General features: G+C 42.5%; 1 protein-coding gene across 2 annotated transcripts in view; it reads left to right on the top strand.

Moving 5' to 3' along the window:
• The first annotated feature begins 4,984 nt into the window (after positions 1 to 4,984).
• The window catches only part of fbxw4 (F-box and WD repeat domain containing 4), a 392,985-nt gene continuing 375,044 nt past the window's right edge, over positions 4,985 to 22,925 (top strand). For both annotated transcript variants that reach the window (XM_073027066.1, XM_073027065.1), the window contains exon 1: positions 4,985 to 5,325. In XM_073027066.1, coding sequence (XP_072883167.1) covers positions 5,132 to 5,325 — 194 coding nt within the window. In that variant the 5' untranslated portion in view covers positions 4,985 to 5,131. The remainder of the gene's footprint in view (positions 5,326 to 22,925) is intronic.

Here is a 22,925-nt window from a genome sequence, read left to right as displayed (position 1 = left end):
CGGAAGAGTCTTAACCTGAAATGTTGATTGTTTATTCCCCTCCATAGATGCTGCCTGGTTGCTGAATTTGCTGAATTCCTCCAACATTCTATATGTATTGCTCAAGTTTAATACACACTTTCTGTTTTACTAATAATCTATTTCACCATCAGAAAGTGAAAATGATTTTTCAAAGGAGTGCTCAGAGGAAAAGTCATCGGCGGTCAGGTCTCTGGCACTGAGTTTGGTTCTGTGTCTCTGCAGGGAAGAGGGAAGAAGAAGCGAGCTGTGGTGACGGGGGATTGGTTAGTTAGGGGGCTAACTAAGAAAGGAGGTTGAGCGCATGAGAAAGAGATTCCCAGATGGTACGTTGCCTTCCGGGTGCCAGGGTCTGGGACATCTTGGATCAAGTCCTCAGTGTTCTTAAGTGAGCAGATAGAGGTCATGGTCCATGTATATATCAATGACATGGGTAGGACGAGTGATGAGGTTCTGCAAAGTTAGTTCAAGGAGTTAGGTGCTAAGTGAAAGGATAGGACATCCAGTGTTGTGATCTCAGGTTTGCTACCCATGCCACATGTTAGTGAGGCCAGAAATAGGAGGAGCATACAGTTTAACATGTGGCTAAGGAGTTGGTGTAGGAGGAAGGGCACCAGATTTTTGATCATTGGGCTCTCTTCCAGGGAAGGTGGGACCTGTACCAAAGAGATGGTTTACAACTGGAGAGGGACTAATATCCTAACAGGAAGGTTTGCTAGTGCTGTATGGGGGGGGGGGGGTTTAAACTAGAGTTGCAATGGGATGGAACAGATAGTGGAGAGGTTGTGGGAGATGGTTGTAGTTAAGAGCTCAGACAAAGAAAGGAATCAAAAAGTTGAGCATGGTGGGACTGATGTTCTGAGCTGCATATAATTGAATGCAAGAAGTATCGTAGGAAAAGCAGATGAGCTCAGGGCATGGATCAACACATGAAATTATGATATTGTAGCCATTAGTGAGACTTGGTTGCAGATGGGGCAGGATTGGCTATTCAATATTTTGGGGCTCTGTTGTTTTAGATGCAACAGAGTGGGAGGGTTTGGCTGGGGGGGAGGGGGGGTGGTGGTGTTACCAGTTACAGAAAATGTCATGAGGAACAAGAAAGGCATGACCATTTTAATGGGGCTATATTATAGGCCACTTATAGCAGGTGGTTTTAACTTTCCACATATTAACTGAAACTCCAATACTATAAAAGGATTGGATTGGAGAGAGTATGTCAAATGTATTCAGGAAAGTCTCCTTACTCAGTACATAGAAGTTCCAACAAGAGGGTGTGCGATACTTGATCTCCTATTGATTCCTCTTGATCGGTAGCTGAGCGAAGGGCGCTGAGTAGGCTACGGTCAATTATGGAAAACTCTGAACATCCTCTACATAGCACCATCCAGAGACAGAGAAGCAGTTTCAGCGACAGGTTACTATCGATGCAATGCTCCTCTGACAGGATGAAGAGGTCAATACTCCCCAATGCCATTAGGCTTTACAATTCAACCGCCAGGACTTAAGAACTTTTTAAAAGCTATTATTAATGCTGTTTGAGATAGTGATTTAGATGCATATCATATTTTTTTACTGAATTAAGTATTGTATGTTATTAGTTTTGCTACAACAAGTGTATGGGACATTGGAAAAAAAGTTGAATTTCCCCATGGGGATGAATAAAGTATCTATCTATCATCTATCTATCTATTAGGGATTGAGACAGGGCAGGTGACAGAAGTCTGTGTAGGGTAACACTTCACAACTAGTGATCATAATGCAATTAGTTTTAAAGTAAATACAGACAAAGATACATCTGTTCTGTGGGTTGCGATTCTACATTAGAGAAAGGTCAATTTTGATGTTGCCAGATCAGAAAGGATCTGGCAAATGTGGATTATGGCAAAGAAGACCTTCAAAAGTGAAATATTTAACGTACGAATCTTGAATGTGTCTGTCAGAATAAAAGGTAAAGATAACAGGTTTAAGGAAGCTTGGTTTTCAAGAGATTAAGGCTCGGGTTAAGAAAAAAAAAGGTGCATAGCAGATATAGGCAGGTGGGAACTAATGAGGTGCTTATGGAGTATAAGAAATGCAAGAGAACAGATAAGAAAGAAATCAGGAGGGCTAAAGGAAGGCATGAGGTTGCCCAGCAGACAAGGTGAAGGAGAATCCTGAGGGACTCTACAGGTATGTTAAGAGCAAAAGGATTGCAAAGGACAAAATTGGTCCATTGGAAGATTAGAATGGTATTCTTTGTGTGGAGCCAATTTTATATTGGTATTTACTTGGGAGACAGACACAGAGTAGATAGAAATTAGGGAAAGCAGCAGCGAGGTCATGGACTCTATAGAGATGAGATTACAGAGGAGGAAGTGTTGGCTGTCTTGAGGCAAATTAGGATAAATTTCCAGGGCCTGTCAAGGTGTTCCCTCAGACTCTGTGGGGGTGGGGAGAAAGTGCAGAAAATGCAAGGCCCTACTGAGATATTTAAATCATCCCTAGCGTCAAGTGAGGTACCAGAGGATTGGAGGATAGCCAATGTTGTTCTACTGTTTAATAAAGGCACTAAAATTAAACCAAGAAATTATAGGCTGGTGAGCCTGACATCGATAGTGGGGAAGTTATGGAAGGTATTCTAAGGGACTGGATATATGAGTATTTCGACAGCCGTGGACTAATTAGGGACAGTCAGCATGGCTTTGTGCATGGTAGGTCGTGTCTAACCAATCTTATAGAGTTTTTTGAGGAAGTTACCAGGAAAGTCGATGAAGGCAAGGTAGTGAACGTTCTCTACATGGACGTTAGTAAGGCACTTATCAAGGCCCCATATGGGCAGTTGATCAAGAAGGTTCAGTTACTTGGCATTCAAGATGAGGTAGTAAATTGGTTTAGACATTGACTCTGTGGGAGAAGCCAGAGTGTGGTAGCAGAGGGTTGGCTCGGCTGGAGGCCTGTGACTAAGTGGAAGGCCGCTGGGATCAGTGCTGGGCCCATCGTTGTTTATCATCTATATCAATGATCTGGACAATAACATGGTTAAATGGACCTACAAATTTGTGGATGACACCAAGATTGAGGATGGAGTGGACAATGAGGAAGAGTATCAGAGCTTGCAGCGGGATCTGGCCCAGCTGGAAAAATGAGCTGAAAAATGGCAGATGGAGTTTAATGCAGACAAGTCGAGTGTTGCACTTTGGTAGGAACAACCAGTTTAAGTCTTACACAGGCTCTAGGAACACAGGTCCAAATTTCATTGAAAGTGATGTCACAAGTAGATAAGGTCATAAAGAAAGCTTTTGGAACATTGGCCTTCATACAGCAAATCAAAATATTGAGTACAGGAGTTGGCACATTATGTTGAAGTTGTATAAGACGTTGGTGAGGCCTAATTTGGAGTATTGTATGCAGTTCTAAACACAAGAAATTCTGCAGATGATGGAAGTTTGTGGGTTCAAGTCCCAGAGACTTGAATCCAGGGTGACCTTCCAGTAGAGTGGCACTCGAGTGGAGTTACTGATCAAGTATTGAGTACGTTGAAGTTGTACATGATGTTGGTGAGGCCTAATTTGGAGTATCCTGTGCAGTTTTGATCACCTACCTACAGGAAAGATGTAAATAGTTTGAATGAGTACAGAGAAAATATTCAACAGTGTTGCCAGGATTGGAGGACCTGAGTTATATGGAAAGATTAAATAGGTGAGGACTTTATTACTAGGAATGTAGAAGATTGAGGGGAGAGAAATACAAAATTATGAGGGGTATAGATAAGGTAAATGCAAGCAGGCTTTTTTGTCCACAGAATTTGGGTGGTATAACAACTTGAGGACATGGGTTAAGGGTGAAAGGTGAAAAGTTTAAGGGGAACATGAGGGGAAAGCTCTTCACTGAAAAGGTTGTGATATTGTGGAAAGAGCTGCCAGCACAAGTGGTGCATACAAGCTTGATTTCAATGTTTAAGAGAAGCTTGAATAGGTACATGGATATTAGGGGTATGGATGGCTATGATCTGGGTGCAGGTCAATGGGACTAGGCAGATTAAATGGTTCAGCATGGACTAGATGGGCCAAAAAGCCTGTTTTTGTGCTATACTTTTCTATGATTCTAATATTCAGAATCATAGAAATTTAAGTTTTATACCAAAAAAGACTATTCATCTCACTGTGTCATTACCAGGCCAAAATAATATGATTTGGATGCTCCCACTTCTGAGCTCCTTATCTGTAGCTTTGGGGATCTTGACTCCAGTTAGAGTAGCGTAACAATTTGCATAACGCTTTACAGCACCAACTGTACGATTGGGGTTCATTACCTGCCGTTGTTTGTAAGGGGATTGTATGTTCTCCCTGTAATCATGTAGGTTTGTTCAGGTGCTCTGGCTTCTTCCCACAAACCTAAAAGACATACATGTTAGGGTTATTAAGCTGTAGGCGTGTTATATTGGTGCTGGAAGCTTGGCAACATTTGCAGATTGCCTCCACCTCATCCTCAGACTGTGCTTGTGGTTGACGCAAAATGTGTATTTTGAAGTTTCGCTGTACATACGACAAATAAAGCTAATCTTTAATATGATGATCATTTCTGGTTTCAATACCCCCTTCAAAGGATGTTCAGACCCATAACATAATATGGTGGGAAAAACTCAATTCCTTTTTAATCAGATGAACCTAAACCATCGGACTTCAACCACTTTACAAGTGCCATTAGGAAATTAAATCCGTGTATGTGTAATACCATTGCGTTCACACATATCAATCCAATACATAAAACAAATATGCAAAACGTATTAGAAGTTGCAGTATTATATAAAATAATAAAAACTGTATATAACACTTGCTTGCAAATTCTCTCCCAGCTTACACGTGTGATTTGTACTTTTCCACTAGAACGGATGATCTGCAGTTGTACTTTATATAAACTGACATAAATTATATATATATGCCACTGGCACAGTTGACACGACAGTCCCCGATTACACGTGTGACTCTCGTGTGCACGGCTGGAGATGGCGGCCGGCAGAGTATAGAAGGAGGGGAAGGATGGGGGTGAGTGCGGGTGGAGGGGTGTGATTTGCTCTGTTCGGGTGTCAGGCCAGGCCAGGCTGCCGTGCCTAAGGGGGTCGAGGAGGGCGATGCTGGCGCTGCTGCTGCCCCAGCTCCCGGACGACATCCTGCTGCTGCTGTTCTCGTACACAGACACCCAGGCCCTGGGCAGGCTGTCGCAGGTCTGCAGGAGGTTCCAGCGCCTCATCGGCAGAGACACTCTGTGGAGGAGCATCGCCAAACTCTCCCTCAACACCGGCCTCACCCGCCTCGGCAGAGACGCGTAAGTGAAAGCCGTTTTTAAAACCGATTCCCTTTTAAAAAAAATATGGAGGCGCGGCCTACCCGAGTCCGGGGTTTCTAGCGACCCGACCCCCAGTCTCCATGGTTACCGCCCGTCAACTTTTCTTGAACATCGCTCGAAAATATTTAATTCCACCCTCTGCCTAAGAAAGTTTTTTAAAATTCCCATCTTCTTCATTGCTTAATTTTAATTTTCACATTGCTTTCATTTTAATCCCACTAGCTAAGCGTTTCCCCCCGTTTATTTTCTGCATCGAAGCTCAATCGATCTGCTGTTATATGTTTTTTATTCTTGAGAAATTTATTTTGAAAATTTTAATCCTTTATGTTAGGGTACATTGCTCAGTTCAGTATTTAGTTTTTGTTTGGAATTTACGGGGGGGGGCGTGGTTAGAAAGGAAGATTTGGTCAATAACCCTTTTAGGGGAGGGCTGGGGTGCTGAGGAACGCAAAGGGAAATGGAAAATTTATTACCAAAGAACTTATAAACTTATGTAAAAATAATAATTTGTGATAGTTATGTTTTAATGAGAAAAGTTGCACAACAGATGATGGCATGCTGAATTCCTGGGTTCATCCAGCATTTTGCGTGTTTTGGGGTGATTTTTTAAAATTTAAGACTCCTTTATTCGTTAGTTTAAAAAAATGTTAAGTCAAGGCTCGTTTTAGAAAATTATTTTTGTTATGTTTTGTAACTCCAAAACAAAACTAATTGGAAGAAAATCATGGAGCCAGGAGATGCATGTGTACTTCATTTCTTACATTACTGAGATATGATGATGTATGCCATATATATCATAAATAATTTATTGCAGGATATATATTCTGACAAGGTCCCCCCCCCCCGTAAATTCCAACCAGAAACTAAATAAATTATATATGTATATTCTGTAATAAGTTACTTGCAAAGATTGCTTAATCAAACAATATATTTACAATGCAACACACACACAATGCAGGAGGAATTCAGATCAGGCAGCATCTATGGAAATAAATAAATAACACACACAAAATGCTGGTGGAACACAGCAGGCCAGGCGGCATCTATAAGGAGAAGCACTGACGAAGGGTCTCGGCCCGAAACGTCAACAGTGCTTCTCCCTATAGATGCTGCCTGGCTTGCTGTGTTCCACCAGCATTTTGTGTGTGTTGTTTGAATTTCCAGCATCTGCAGATTTCCTCGTGTTTGCTAAATAAATAAATAGTCATGTTTTGGGTTGAGATCCCTACTTCAGTTCAGGACTGAGAAGGAAGAGAGAAGAAACAGATAAAACACACACGCACCAATATTGAAGTTCTGGGGCTTGCTCTGTGGTGGTTATAGGAGTTGAACTGCAGGAGGTGGTTCTGACAGCTCTGGACACCTTTCTTCTGGACATGTTGGCATACCGAGCAGTGCATGGCTCGCTGCTCAATGTGCTGATCTATCTCAGGCCGCCAGACAAAGCTTTGGGCTTGTGCTTTCATTGTGATCAGCATGTAGCTCACTCCAACACTTCGAACAGCAGTTATCCTTTCAGCAGGTTGAGTTCTTATTTGGATATCTGCAGGCTTCAGTTCAGTATCTAGTGGGGTACCGCAAGGCTCAGTGCTGGGACCCCAGTTGTTTACAATATATATTAATGATTTAGACGAGGGAATTAAATGCAGCATCTCCAAGTTTGCGGATGACACGAAGCTGGGCGACGGTGTTAGCTGTGAGGAGGATGCTAAGAGGATGCAGGGTGACTTGGATAGGTTAGGTGAGTGGGCAAATTCATGGCAGATGCAATTTAATGTGGATAAATGTGAGGTTATCCACTTTGGTTGCAAGAACAGGAAAACAGATTATTATCTAAACGGTGGCCGATTAGGAAAAGGGGAGATGCAACAAGACTTGGGTGTCATTGTACACCAGTCATTGAAGGTGGGCATGCAGGTACAGCAGGCGGTGAAAAAGGCAAATGGTATGTTGGCATTCATAGCAAAAGGATTTGAGTACAGGAGCAGGGAGGTTCTACTGCAGTTGTACAAGGCCTTGGTGAGACCGCACCTAGAGTATTGTGTGCAGTTTTGGTCCCCTAATCTGAGGAAAGACATTCTTGCCATAGAGGGAGTACAGAGAAGGTTCACCAGGTTGATTCCTGGGATGGCAGGACTTTCATATGAAGAAAGACTGGATCGACTAGGCTTATACTCACTGGAATTTAGAAGATTGAGGGGGGATCTTATTGAAACGTATAAAATTCTAAAGGGATTGGACAGGCTAGATGCAGGAAGATTGTTTCCGATGTTGGGAAAGTCCAGAACGAGGGGTCACAGTTTAAGGATAAAGGGGAAGCCTTTTAGGACCGAGATGAGGAAAAACTTCTTCACACAGAGAGTGGTGAATCTGTGAAATTCTCTGCCACAGGAAACAGTTGAGGCCGGTTCATTGGCTATATTTAAGAGGAAGTTAGATATGGCCCTTGTGGCTAAAGGGATCAGGGAGTATGGAGAGAAAGCAGGTACAGGGTTCTGAGTTGGATGATCAGCCATGATCATACTGAATGGCGGTGCAGGCTCAAAGGGCTGAATGGCCTACTCCTGCACCTATTTTCTATGTTTCTATGTATCTGTGAAATGCCATTCAGGCACATTTTGTGGAATGAGTGAAACAGCTGATCCAGTGTTCAATTCGCAAACATGAGGAAATCTGCAGATGCTGGAAATTCAAGCAACACACACAAAATGCTGGTGGAACGCAGCAGGCCAGGCAGCATCTATAGGAAGAAGCACTGTCGACGTTTCGGGCCGAGACCCTTTGTCAGGACTAACTGAAAGGAAAGATAGTAAGAGATTTGAAAGTAGGAGGGGGAGGGGAAAATGCGAAATGATAGGAGAAGACCGGAGGGGATAGGGTGAAGCTTAGAGCCAGAACTCAGGTTGGAGGAACAACACCTTATATACCGGCTGGGTAGCCTCCAACCTGATGGCAAGAACATTGACTTCTCTAACTTCCGTTAATGTCCCTCCTCCCCTTCTTTCCCCATCCCTGATATATTTAGGTTTTTTTCCCCCTCCCTTTTTTTTCTCTCTGCCCATCACTCTGTCTGTTCTCCATCTCCCTCTGGTGCTCCCCTCCCCCTTTCTTTCTCCCTAGGCCTCCCGTCCCATGATCCTTTCCCTTCTCCAGCTCTGTATCCCTTTTGCCAATCACCTTTCTGGCTCTCAGCTTCACTCCACCCCCTCCAGCCTTCTATCATTTTGCATTTCCCCTCTCCTTCCTACTTTAAATCTTTTACTATCTTTCCTTTCAGTTAGTCCTGACAAAGGGTCTCGGCCCGAAACGTCGACAGTGCTTCTTCCTATAGATGCTGCCCGGCCTGCTGCGTTCCACCAGCATTTTGTGTGTGTTGCCAGTGTTCAATTCCATTTTAATGAATTTGTTTTCTTCTGGTGTAAGCTATATTGCTTGTTTCTTGTTAGTTTTCACAATGTCAGTCCTGTGTCAATCTCATCATTATCAGATCTTTCATCAATGGCATGCAGATTAGAGCCCTTTTTGAAACTGCAACTTGACTTTTTATCTTTTTCTCTTCCCTGCGCAGTCCATTTTTTTTGTTTGCCTGGCATACTCTTTGTATGTGTCCTATACTGTTGCATTTTCTGCAAGTTTTGCTTTTAAACATTGCATTGGTGTGGTGTATGTGAACACTTACAAAAAATGGTAACATAGTTTGTTCTGCTAGGCAGGTTTCTGATTAGACTTTGCAATTTTGTTCATGTTCACTTTCATTCGTGACTGCAATTCAATTGCTTCTGTGTCTGCTGTTTCCATTGATACAGTGACTTCAACTGCTCTTTCAAGTGTGAGTTATGCTACATTCAGGAGTCGTTCTTGTGTGCTTTCTTGTAAGATTCCGCAAACTAAAGGATCTCTAGGTGCATCATTAACCCCATCACTGAACTTGTAATGCTCAATATCTTCAATTTAATCATGTATGCTGAAATGGACTCTCCTTTCTGATTCTGCTTATGGAACTTGAAGCATTCTACAATTAACAATGGTTTTGGTTAGAAATATTCCTACATTACTTTCATGACATCAGCAAAGTTCATTTTAGCTGGTTTCTACAGAGCCGTCTCTACTTCCTGAGGAGACTGAGGTCCTTTAACATCAGCCGGATGATGCTGAGGATGTTCTACGAGTCTGTGGTGGCCAGTGCTATCAAGTTTGCTGTTGTGTGCTGGGGCAGCAGGCTGAGGGTAGAATCAACAAACTCATTCATAAGGCCAGTGATGTTGTGGGGGTGGAACTGGACTCTCTGACGGTGGTGTTTGAAAAGAGGATGCTGTCCAAGTTGCATGCCATCTTGGACAATGTCTCCCATCCACTTCATAATGTACTGGTTAGGCACAGGAGTATGTTCAGCCAGAGACTCATTCCGCCAAGATGCAACACTGAGCATCATAGTCAAGTCAACTTTTATTGTCATTTCGACCATAACTGCTGGTACAGTGCATAGTAAAAATGAGACAATGTTTTTCAGGACCATGGTTTACATGACACAGTACAAAAAACTAGACTGAACTATGTAATTTAAAAAAAAAAACAGAGAAAGCTATACAACAGACCTACACTGGACTGCATAAAGTGCACAAAAACAGTGCAGACATTAAATAAATAATAAACAGGACAGTAGGGCAAGGTGTCAGTCCAGGCTTTGGGTATTGAGCAGTCTGATAGCTTGGGGGAAGAAACTGTTACATAGTCTGGTCATGAGAGCCCGAATGCTTCGGAGCCTTTTCCCAGATGGCAGGAGGGAGAAGAGATTGTATGAGGGGTGCATGGGGTCCTTCATAATGCTGTTTCCTTTGCGGATGCAGCGTGTAGTGTAAATGTCTATGATGGCGGGAAGAGAGACCCCGATGATCTTCTCAGCTGACCTCACTATCCGCTGCAGGGTCTTGCGATCCGAGATGGTACAATTTCTCAACCAGGCAGTGATGCAGTTGCTCAGGACGCTCTCAATACAACCCCTGTAGAATGTGATGAGGATGGGGGTTGAGAGATGGACTTCCCTCAGCCTTCGCAAAGTGTAGAGACGCTGCTGGGCTTTCTTTGCTATGGAGCTGGTGTTGAGGGACCAGGTGAGATTCTCTGTCAGGTGAACACCAAGAAATTTGGTGCTCTTTACGATCTCTACCGAGGAGCCGTCAATGTTCAGCAGAGAGTGGTCGCTCCATGCCCTCCTGAAGTCAACAACCATCTCTTTTGTTTTGTTCACATTAAGAGACAGGTTGTTGGCTCTGCACCAGTTCGTTAGCTGCTGCACCTCCTCTCTGTAAGCTGACTCGTCATTCTTGCTGATGAGACCCACCACGGTTGTGTCATCGGCGAACTTGATGATATGGTTCGAGCTGTGTGTTGCAGCACAGTCGTGGGTCAGCAGAGTGAACAGCAGTGGGCTGAGCACGCAACCCTGGGGAGCCCCCGTGCTCAGTGTGATGGTGTTGGAGATGCTGCTCCCGATCCGGACTGACTGAGATCTCCCAGTCAGGAAGTCTAGGATCCAGTTGCAGAGGGAGGTGTTCAGGCCCAATAGGCTCAGCTTTCCAATCAGTTTCTGAGGGATGATTGTGTTAAATGCTGAACTAAAGTCTATGAACAGCATCCGAATGTATGTCTCTTTTTTATCCAGGTGAGTTAAGGCCAGGTGGAGGGTGGTGGCAATGGCATCATCTGTTGAGCAGTTGGGACAGTACGTAAACTGCAGGGGGTCCAGTGAGGGGGGCAGCAGGGTCTTGATATGCCTCATGACGAGCCTCTCGAAACACTTCACGATGATGGATGTAAGTGCAACGGGACGGTAGTCATTTAGGCAGGACACTGAAGCCTTCTTCGGTACGGGGACGATGGTGGCGCTGCTCAGGGAGATGTTGAAGATGTCAGTGAGAACATCTGCTAGCTGGTCTGCACATCCTCTGAGCACTCTACTAGGGATGTTGTCTGGTCCAGCAGCCTTCCGTGGGTTGACCCTGCACAGGATTCTTCTCACGTCGGCCATGTAGAGACACAGCACCTGGTCATTCGCAGGAGGGGTGGACTTCCTCAGCGCCACGTCATTTTCCGCCTCAAACCGGGCATAGAAGTTATTCAGCGCATTTGGGAGGGAGGCATCACCTGCACAGTCAGGCATATATGGAAGTCATTCCTGCCTGTGGCCATCAAACTTTACAACTCCTCCCTCGGAGTGTCAGACACCCTGAGCCAATAGGCTGGTCCTGGACTTATTTCCACTTGGCATGGTTAATTTATTATTTAATTATTTATGGTTTTATATAGCTATATTTCCACACTATTCTTGGTTGGTGCGACTGTAACAAAACCCAATTTCCCTCGGGATCAATAAAGTATGTCTGTCTGTCTGTTTGGTTGGAGCAGTTAAACTTCTAAGCAAACTGTATGCTTTCCTACCTTTTACACTCTGTAACACTGGCACTCATTCCTCATTGGCTTTTCCATTTGCTTCAAGATACTGCTCAATTCTCTCATTATGCAATATCCGATCATCTGTAATGTAATCAAATGTGTCTATTTTTCTGATATAGCCCAGTGTTTCTGCTTAAAATTCATGATTATTATCATCTAATACCATGTATAAACCCTGAATTTGGTCTTTTTTTCTGCCTTTGGTTTAATCAACCATCTCTCTTCCCCTTGTGAAGAAACAAACATTTTGTGCTTGATTTTTTTTTAACTCAAACATCTCTTTTTCCTTTGTGAAGAAACAAATGTGCTGCTCTTCAATATGTAGGTAGTCGTCTCAGGTTCAGTTTAAAAGTTACTCATCTGCACTGTTAGGGATTTTTTTAAACTCCAAAACATAAAACTAATTGAAAGAAAAACACAGGGTCAGGAGATGTGTGTGTTTTTTGTTTCTCACTTTAGTGAGGTGAGCACATATGACATAGTGGCATAATGAAGAATGCTATTCATGTACTTTTATATATAGCCTGTAATAAATTATTTAAACAACAAAGAATGCTTAAACAATATATTTACAATATTACTGAATTATTAAATACACAACAATTTTATTTTTATTTCTGAATGAACACTGTTTGATTGGAATGGCCCCCTGCATTGAGCACCTCATCCTGGTTAGAATTTTGAGATGGCCAGTTAGTATAGTTTTTTCTATTCCCTTAACCCAAAGAGTGCTTTTGTGCTGCAAATGTAAGGTCAACTAAAATTTATTTATTACCCGTTCTGCAGAATTAAAGTTGACTGGTATTACATGAACAGAGGTGCAAGTGTGAGGAATCACTTACTATTGCAATATTATGCTGTAGAACATAGGACACTACAGCACACTACAGGCCTTTCAGCCCATGATGTTGTGCCAGCCTTTTAACCTACTCTAAGATCAATCTAACTCTTCCCTCCTACAGAGCTCTCCATTTTTCTATTGTCCATGTGTCTATCTAAGAGTTTCTTAAATGTCCCAAATGGATCTGCTTTCAACGCCACCTCTGGCAGTATGTTACACACAACCACCAATTTCTATGTTTTTAAAAGATAAAGTTACCTCTGACATCCTCTCCTATGCTTTCTTCCAATCACTTTAAAATTATGCCACCTGGAATTAGCCATTTCTGCCCTGGGAAAAGTCTCTGGCTGCTCACTCCGCCATTGTCTCTTCCACCTTGTACATTTCTATGAAGTTGCCTCTCATCCTCCTTCACTTCAGAGAGAAAAGCCTAGCTCAGTCAACCTATCCTCGTAAGGCAATCTCTAATCCAGGTCGAATCCTGGTAAATTTCCTCTGCACCCTCTCGAAAACTATAACGAGGCGACCAGAATGGAAAATGATATTCCAAGTGTGGCTAACCAGGGTTTTATGTGCTATGTTTCAGTAGTATTTCGAGTTTATAATAAATGGTCTCAACCCGAAACATTGATTCTCCATTACCCTCCACACCTGCTGAGATCCACCAGCACTTTAATTTTTGCTTTACTTAGTCGCAAAGTTTTTGATCAATTTGCATGTAAATTCTTAAAATTGGAAGTCAAAATGAATTATCTAAAAACATAAATAAGGACTATAAAAGCATCCATTGGAATGTTTAAAATGAGGAAAGACTAGTAAAAGGCAATGTGGTTCTCTTATAGTCTCTTGTAGAACTAAGGAAATAGCAGAGAAAATAAATAATTCTTTTGTGCCTGCTTTCACTGAGAAAAAAACTTCTGAACATACTGGCGAATAATGCATCTAGAGTGAGTGAAAAGCTGAAAGAAATTAGCATTAATTATAAAAATAGTTGAAAATTTAATAGAACTGAAAGCAGTTAAATCCCTAGAACCTGTTAACTTGCAATCCAAGGATTTGAAAGAATTGGCAATGGAGTGAGTAGATAAACTGGTTGTCATCTAATTCTTTTGCACCTTATTGTCTGTGTGCACTGCACTTTCATTATAATTGTTACTCCTGTTATCGTTTTCCCTTGTACTAGCTCAGTGCTTTGTTGTAATGAAATGATCTGTATGGCTGGCATGCAGAACCAAGTTTTTAGATGTAGGGCACCTCAGTACTTGTGATGATAATAAACCAATTTCTAGAACAGTCCTCACAAATTGAAAGGAAGCAAATAAAACCCTTCAATTAAGGATAGGAAAAAGACAGCAGGGAAACTATAGATCAGTTAGTCTGGGGTAGGGTAAGTGATAGAATCAATTGAGAAGGAAGTATAATATATAAAGAGACGGCTGTTTCCTGTAATATACACAGGGATGGTGGTCCTCGTGTATATTAGTACTGGGAATGGCAGCCCCTGTGTATTTTGTAGAATATTTTAATGTACATGTGTACAAATAAAGCTAATCCTTAATATTTATGTACCAATGTTAGTAGTGGAAAAATCTACATCAGTTTCTGAAAGAAAAGCATGATTAGCAAGTCTTTTTGACATGACTAGCATAAATAAAGGGAACCTAGTAGATCCTGGTGGTGTATGTCAGTTTTCATTGATGAGATACTACGCAAAAAGTTATTAAATAAAATTAGAGGAATTGTGGAGGGGTTATGTGTTGAGGATGGTAAATGGATAGAAAAAGTTTTAGAATAAATCTGTTATGTTCAGTTTGAAACTGTGACTGTAGAGGTGCTGCTTGGTGGGTGCTGAGACCCTGTCTATTCACAATTTATATCAGAGATCTGGATGTAGGGACCAAGAGTCATATATCTGGGTTTCTTGACAATACAAAGCTGGGTTCTCTATCTCTATGGCTGATGAGGTTGATGCAGAGAGGCTTCAGGGGGATAACGTCATACCAAGTGAGTTGATCAGGATGTAGCAGATGAAATATAATATAGGAAATCAAAGTTATAAAAACTAGAAACTCTGGAATTTTTGAAAAAGTTAAGTGACTGAAATTGTTAACATAGAACTAATAGAAAGAAGAACAGGAGAGACCAGGGAAACGTGGACACTTCATTTTTACTTTTATTGAGGCACACAAGTATAACATAATGGCATAATGACATGTGTCATTCACATACTTTTACATATATCGTGTAATGAGCCTGTAATGTTTAAGTAATATTGTAAATGTATTATTTGATTAAATGTTCTTACAACAAGCAATCCTTAACCAAACAATGTATTTACAATATACTCAAATATTAGTGAAATATAAAATACACAACAATCCTCCTTGCTTAGCTATACAGTAAACTCCAACTCAATGTAGAATGCATTACAACTTGTATACTGTATATAACTACTATATAGACATCCACAGCATAGTAAGTTTTAAATTATCTCATTCAAGCCTAAATATTTAATCGCTGTGGAGGATTTCTCACTCTTGTGGAATAATGTCTTTCCTGACCAGAGAGGTCAGAGAGCACAGTTGTGTAATCCATGCATATCATAGGTGTGACCACAGATGCTTGGTTTAAATAATTCACACTTATTGCATTGTGCCCCGAGCCCATAGTCTTCTAATCTTTGTAACACAGAATGGAGATTTTGCAGATGTTCCTTGTCATCTAGGTAACCAATTCCATTTTGCTTGCCTATTGTTAGTTTTCACATTGTAAATCTCAAGGTTACTTAGTCCTGTGGTACTGTCATCAATTGCATGCAGATTTATGAAACTCATTTTGAAACTGCAACTTGACTTTTTATGTTTTTCTCTTTCCTGTACAGTCCATTTATTTTTGTTTGCTGAACATGCTCTTTGTAATTGTTCTACTTTGTTCCAAGGTTGTCAAGCTGAGGAGTGGTAATGGGGACAAGCTCCCACTACCTAAAAGTGCTCCTCACGGCATGCGCCTCAAATAGCCTCTGACAACCAAGTCCAACTCCTGGCCTTCTCGTGTGGCTTAGCCTCTAAGCCTGGAGGAACCGTTTCTACTCTCAGGAGAAGGGGCGAAGGTGGGTCCTGGCGCCTTAAAACCAGTGCTTCTGTAGGTGGAGCTCGTCAGCCTGGGAAGGCAGTCCATCTAAGATAGGGAAAACTTTGATTTCAAACCTCCGCTGCCTTGCGGCCATACCCACTTATGGAAAAGGCTTTGGGAGTAAATCCTGAGGACAAATCCGGAGTTGGAGACCCCAAGGCAGTCCGACGTTGCCTTCAACCTCATTTTGGCAACTCCTGCAATGTCACTGGTGCCAAGCTGTATCAGCCTTTGCCCTTCCCTTGAACAATGTCGGTGGCATGGAGAGGGGAGATTTGCTGCTTGGGCATCTGCCGGTCTTCCATACAATCTTGCCCAGGCCTGTGCCCTGGAGAGGACACTTGCAAGACTTTCCAGGCGTAGATACATGGTCTCGTGAGACTAATGGATGCCATCCACTTTGTTGCATTTTCTGCAGGTTTTCTCTTTTGACTTGCACTGGCCTGGTGTATGTGAGCCCCTTCTACAATGGGAACACAGTTTGTTTGGCCAGCCAGGTTTCAGTTTAGACGTGCCAATATTGCTCACTTTCGCTTTCATTCCTGACTGCAACTCAACTGCGTGTCTGTCTGCTGTTTACATTGATAAAACAATTTTAAACGCTCCTTTAAAGTTGAGTTATGCTTCATTTAGGAGCCATTTTTGAATGCCTTCTTGTAAGATTCCACAATCTAAATGTTCTCTCAGTACATCATTAAGTCCATCACTGAACTGACAGTGCTCGGACAATCTTCAATTCAGCCACGTAATCTGAAATGAACTCCCCTTTTGAATCTGCTTATGAAACCTAAAGTATTCTGCAATCAACAATGGTTTCCTTTCTAAATGTTCCCACTTCCACGATATCAGCAAAGCTGTTTTCAGCTGGTTTGGTTGGAGCAATTAAATTTCTAAGCAAATTGTATGCTTTCTCACCTATTACACTCAGTAAATCTGTCACTCGTTTCTCATTGGCTATTCCATTTGCTTTAAAATACTGCTCAATTTGCTTAGAATACAAAGTCCAGTAAATAAAATGTGCCTTTCTTTCCAATGTAACAGCCATTTATGTTCTTTTTAAAAAAAAAATACTATTATTATCAGTGTTGGTTGCCCGTTGTTTCTGACAGTGACGTAAGCCTGTGCGGGAGGAGTTTTATAGTGGAAAAAACTGTTGCATCGGGGCAGTTCCACTCTCTCGGTCTCAAAAATCTTAAGTCCAATGGTACGAAAAATCATCACGACTGGAGATTTCCTCGGCTGCAGTGGATCGCCATGACACCTTCTGTACCTTGTCATGCCCTTCGCTCTCCATAAAGTGTTGCAGCACCACCCTCTTGGCTGTCGCATCTTGTAGTTGATCTCATACGCCCAGTCTGCCGGAACTGGCTTCGCACGCTGGGGTAGGCGTATCCTTATCTCACTGGGGTTGGAGGTTCCCGGCTACCCTCACCTGGTTTAGTCTGTCTGTCAAAGTGGTGTACCGGGGTGTGGCCACTGTCGCATGCAAGCAGTTACTTGGAGCCACAGGTGAGAGCTGGGTGGCAGGTGGGGACTAAAGGGGGATGAGTTGCCCTGGGTGCAGTACGACAAGCCTTGCCAACAGAAGTGCTACCCCTCCCTGGACACCCCATACAGTACTATCAGTACTTGCTGTTTATGAACCGGTGAATTCGTCTATTTCCTGCCCTTTTTTTAGCTCGAACGTCTTTCTCCTCTTGCGAAGAAAAAACTGTGCTATGATGTTTTAAAACTTGGATGTCTTGCTGTGCTTCACAGGTAGGTTTGTTTAAAACTTCCTTGTCTCCCATGTTGTGTTTTGTAACTCCAAAACATAAAGCTAATTAAAGGAAAAATATGGGGAGACCAGAAGAATGTATATGCTTCATTTTTACTTTAGTTTTCTTTAGTGAGGTACATAAATGTAATGTATTGGTGTAATGACATAGCTATTCATATACTTTTTACATATAAGCTGTAATGAACTATGTAAACAAAGAATGCTGAACCAAATAATATTACTTAAATATTACTGAAATATTAAATACAGCAATGTGTTCGATGGGTAGTGGGCTGAATCACTGAAAGTTAACGTTCAGGATAGCAAGTAATTTGGAAAGAAGGTGGAATGTTGGCTTTTGTTAAAAAGGATTACCAAATGAATAACTGGAATTGTATAGGGTTCTCATGCGATTATCCCTGGAATATTGTGTACAGTTCTGGTCCACCGACCCAACAAAGGGGATAACTGAGATGGAAGGAGCAGAATAAAAACACAAAATGCTGGCAGAACTCAGCAGGCCAGACAGCATCTATGGGAGGAGATAATGACGACGTTTCGGGCGGAAACCCTCCTGATGAAGGGTCTTTTTTCTCTCTGTCTCTGTCTCTCTCTCTCTCTCCCTTCTACCCTACCCTTTTCACTCGTGTTGCCTTAGAAAGAGCAGAATGGGTTTCACCGGATTGAATTCTAGGATCTGTGTTATTTTGGGTGGGGTGGGAAATATTTATGTTGGGTTGTTTTTTTGGGAGGAGATGCACTTGGATCTAAACACTAGAAACAAATCTAATTGAAATGTACAAAATTATTATGGATTTGACAAGGAACACAAACCAATCCTCGTGGAGAGACTGAGTAATTTTAAGTTCCTGGGTATCAGTATCTCTGAGGATCTAACCTGATTCCAACATTTTGATGCAGCTGTGAAGGCAAGACAGCAGCTATATTTCATCAGGAGTTTGAGGAGATTTGGTTTGTCACCTAAAACACTCAAACTTCTACAGATGTACTGTAGAGAGCGTCCTGACTGGCTGCATCACCATCTGTTATGGTGGGGCTACTACACGGGATGGAAGCAAATTGCAGAGAGTTGTAAAATTAGTCAATTCCATCACGGGTACTAGCCTCCGTAGTATGCAAAACATCTTCAAGGAATGTGCCTCAGAAAAGCGGCTTTCCTGAAGAACCTCCACCACCCAGGACATGGCCTCTTCTCGTTGTTACCATAAAGAAGGAGGTAGGAAGCCTGAAGTCACACATTCAGTGATTCAGAAACAGCTTCTTTGCCTCGGCCGTCTGATTTCCAAATGGACATTGAGCACTGCCTTATTACACTTTTATTAAATTTCTGTTTTTGCGCTACTTATCTTAATTTAACTTTAATATACATATATTTATTGTAATTCAGTTTTTTTTCCCTATATCATTGCATTGTACTGCTTCCATGAAATTAACGTATTTCATGACATATGCCGGTGATGTTAAACCTGATTCTGACACGAGGGGGCATAGTTTAAAGGTGCTTGGAAATAGCCTTTATCACCGGTACCTGCCCCCTTCGCCGGCCTTTGTCGCCCCATACCCCCCTCCTTTGCCGGCCTTTGTCGCCCCATACCCCCCTCCTTTGCCGGCCTTTGTCACCCCGTACCCCCCTCCTTTGCAGGCCTTTGTCACCCCGTGTCCGCCCCCTTCGCCAGCCTTTGTTGCCCCGTACCCGACACCATCGCCAGCCTTTGTCAACCCGTGTCCGCCTCCTTCACCAGCCTTTATCACCCCATACCCCCCCCTCCTTCACCAGCCTTTATCACCCCATACCCCCCTCCTTTGCCGGCCTTTTATCACCCCATACCCCCCTCCTTTGCCGGCCTTTATCACCCCATACCCCCCTCCTTTGCCGGCCTTTATCACCCCATACCCCCCTCCTTTGCCGGCCTTTTATCACCCCATACCCCCCTCCTTTGCCGGCCTTTATCACCCCATACCCCCCTCCTTCGCCGGCCTTTATCGCCCCGTACCCGACACCGTCGCCGGCCTTTATCGCCCCGTACCCGACACCGTCGCCGGCCTTTGTCACCCCGTACCCCCCGTCCTTCGCCGGCCTTTATCACCCCTTTATCACCCCGTACCCCCCCTCCTTCGCTGGCCTTTATCACCTATGCCCTCCCTATTCTTCTCCAACATTTTTGCAGCCTGGGAGATCCAGCTTTTTCTGGCAGACGGAGCGTAGGTGCTCAGTGAAGTGGTCTACCAATCTATACTGAGGGGATGTCGGGTAGGTTTTCCACGCACCTAGTGGTGGGTGCATGGAATGCACTGGTGGCAGTGGTGGTGGAAGCAGGTACAATAGGGTCTTTTCAGAGCCCCTTAGATAGGTACATGGAGCTTAGTAAAACAGAGGGCTATGCGATAGGGAAATTCTAGGCTGTTTCTAGAGTAGGTTACATGGTTGGCACAACATTGTGGGCCTGTAATGTGCTGTAGATTTCTATGTTCTATGAGAAAAATTTAACTGGGGAAAATTAATCTTTGGAATTCCCAACCTCAGGGCTGTAGGGGCTTAGTCACTGATTAAATTCATGGCAGCAAGTGAATTTAAATTCAAGTCACTGCTAATTTTTTTCCTTGAAATAATGTTTCTGTAAGTCCCCTGCTAGTGAGGTTAAATTAATTAGTGCATAGTTTCTATGCTGCTTCCTGCTTTTTGTTTTGAAGTTTTGAAAATCGAGACTACAGCCACATCTCCCAACCAAAGCAGGATAATTTCTCCAAGAAAGTGAGCGGGGAATTGGTCACATAGAAATTATGCACACTAAAAAAAATTCAATCCCAGTCTTGTGCAGCAGTGCAATAATATATACCTGTAATAGTACTATTGCCTAAATGTCAAGAGCTGGATGTTTGGAATTCAGGAGTAGACTAATTTAAGACTACACCTCATAGCTGGTAAACCACAGGAACCGTGAGCACAATGCATAGGACATCAGTTATACCCCATGAGCTGTCATAACAATTTCTGTACCTACTGCATGTTAAAGATTAATCAGGTAAAGTTAATCCAGTAACACAGTAATAAAACTGGGTTTAATGGTGCTGTATATTCCCTGTGGTTTGCTGGCAGTGTTAGAAAGTTGCTGAACACCAATTTGCAGTATTTCTGTAACTGGCAAGTGATGCCCCATTACATTCAGAGAATAGGTAATTTGTTATTTCTGGCAGCAGTGATGAGGGCTATGGTTTTATATAGATACCGGACACCCTTATGAGTGCCCTGAACTTGGTTACAGCTTTGGCAGTAGTGATAGCAAGCTGCTCTCTTGTGAGGGGGACGTTGCATCTCGTATGTCTCAGTAGTTAACTTTGGAACCGATTGGAACTTGGACAAGGGTCACTGCATTTCTAGTTGGTGCTGATTTAGCTTCAAGGATACTCTTTTGGTTGCTATAGTTAGCCTCAGCATTCCAGAAGCAGGAATAAAATGGGTTTCATTCCTGACCGCTGTCCTTCAGTTTATCAACAGGACGGTCTCAACTAACCTGTTTTGTTTCCTGTCCGTAGCAATGTTGGTGGTGACCCATATGGGAGCATGGAACGTAGTGGTTAGCATAACAATACTATTATGTATAAGTGTTTAATTCTTCCCATGACTTTGTGGGTCTTCTCTTGATGTTCCCATTTCCTTCCACATTCCAAAGATGTTAATTAGCCACATGGGTGTAATTGGATGGCGTGGGCTCATTGGGCCAGAAGGCTTTTACCATGCTGTATCTCTTTTATATTTAACAAAGATTGATTACTTGCAGAGAAAATACTACAAGTAAGAAAATACAAGGCTCATAGTGCTGGTGAAATTAAATAATTCGTTCTTTAGTACTCATGATTCACAATCTGGCCTCCTCTGTACAGGAGGAACCAAATGCAGATTGGATGATTACTTTGTGAAGAACTTGTGTTCAGTTTGCAGTTAACTGCCTGCTTTAATTCCCATTCTAAATATAGTCTAACTTCTCAGTCTGTTGCCCCCTGTACTGTCACAACGAGTCTCAAAACGAACTTGAGGAACCCCACTTCATGTTCCGTCTGGGCCCACTGTGGCCTTCTGGACTCCAATCAATTCCACAGACTGGCTTCTCAGTTAATTAATTGAGACTCATTGGGCCCAGTACATTTTGGCCCAATTAAGTGCTGCCCCGATTAGCGAAAGTTTCATGGAAGTAGTTAAAAAGGTATATTTTTAAAAAAAATTAACATTTAACTGAGTAACAACTTGTGTATTTAAATGAAAGACAGAACAAATTAGAACACTACCAATTGTTGGATAGTACTATTAGTTCCTAATAGTGTTCGATGGAGGAATTCATCTACGTATGCTGCAGTGTTCTTTTGATTGACTATAAATGACCAAAATCACCACAGACACCTAATGCAGATAATAGACTAACTTCATTACCTTCCTACATGAAGTAGTAATTGTAATCCAACAAAAAATTTCCTGATATCAGATATGTCATCTTAAAGTCAGAGTAAAAAAACAAAATAATCAAAAATCACTGCTCTTTTGAATTGGTGCCTGTCAACCCAAATGGATAACACAACTGATGCTATTTAAAAACCGTTCAGTGTAGCGTTTAATGGTTATGCAACTGATACTAGTTAGAAATTGTTCGGCAACAATTTCCTGTCCCAATTATGTGGCATGGTGTCCCAAATATATGAAGGGAATCCTAGCTATTATCACCATTAGTTTTTGTTCTTTAAGAGTTGTCCCAAATAAGTGGCTGCCCTGATTAACCGATGGCCCAACTAACCAGAATCCACTGTATTAGCTCAGCTTGTTATAGCTCATTTTCCTTTTTTCTCTTTCTCTGGGATTGGAGATCATGCCCAACCGGACCTGCTGGGCTTGTCTGAGTCACAAGATACTGCAGATGCTGGAAATCTTAAGCAATGCACACAAAATGCTGGGGGATCTCAGCAGGTCAGGCGGCATCTATGGAGGGAAATGAACTGTCGATCTTTCGGGCTGAGACCCTGTGTCGTGACTTCATCTCAGGGTCTCAGCCTGAAACGTATCCTATTCATTTCCCCGCATAGATGCTGCCTGACCTGCTGAGTTCCTCAAGGATTTTATGTGTGTTGCTGCTGGGATTGTCCACCTGCTTTGCATTTTCCAATTTCTATATTCTTTTGTCTATTCATCTGTCTAGTGTTCTGACTCTATTGGCTCCCGTTCACTAAGTGACTGGACAATCTGTTTACAGCTTATCCTCATGGTCACCCCTGTATTACCTTGTCAGAAGCATTCCTGTTACCTTACCCTCTCTGCCACCTTACCAGCTGCTTTTCAGTTATAACAAATGATATTTGACCTGACATGGTGACTCTTGTATCTTTTTC

The sequence above is a fragment of the Hemitrygon akajei genome, chromosome 23 (assembly GCF_048418815.1).
Source record: "Hemitrygon akajei chromosome 23, sHemAka1.3, whole genome shotgun sequence".
Taxonomy (NCBI): domain Eukaryota; kingdom Metazoa; phylum Chordata; class Chondrichthyes; order Myliobatiformes; family Dasyatidae; genus Hemitrygon; species Hemitrygon akajei.
The sequence above is the reverse complement of the archived record's forward strand: the minus strand, read 5'-3'. Positions and strand labels throughout refer to the sequence as shown.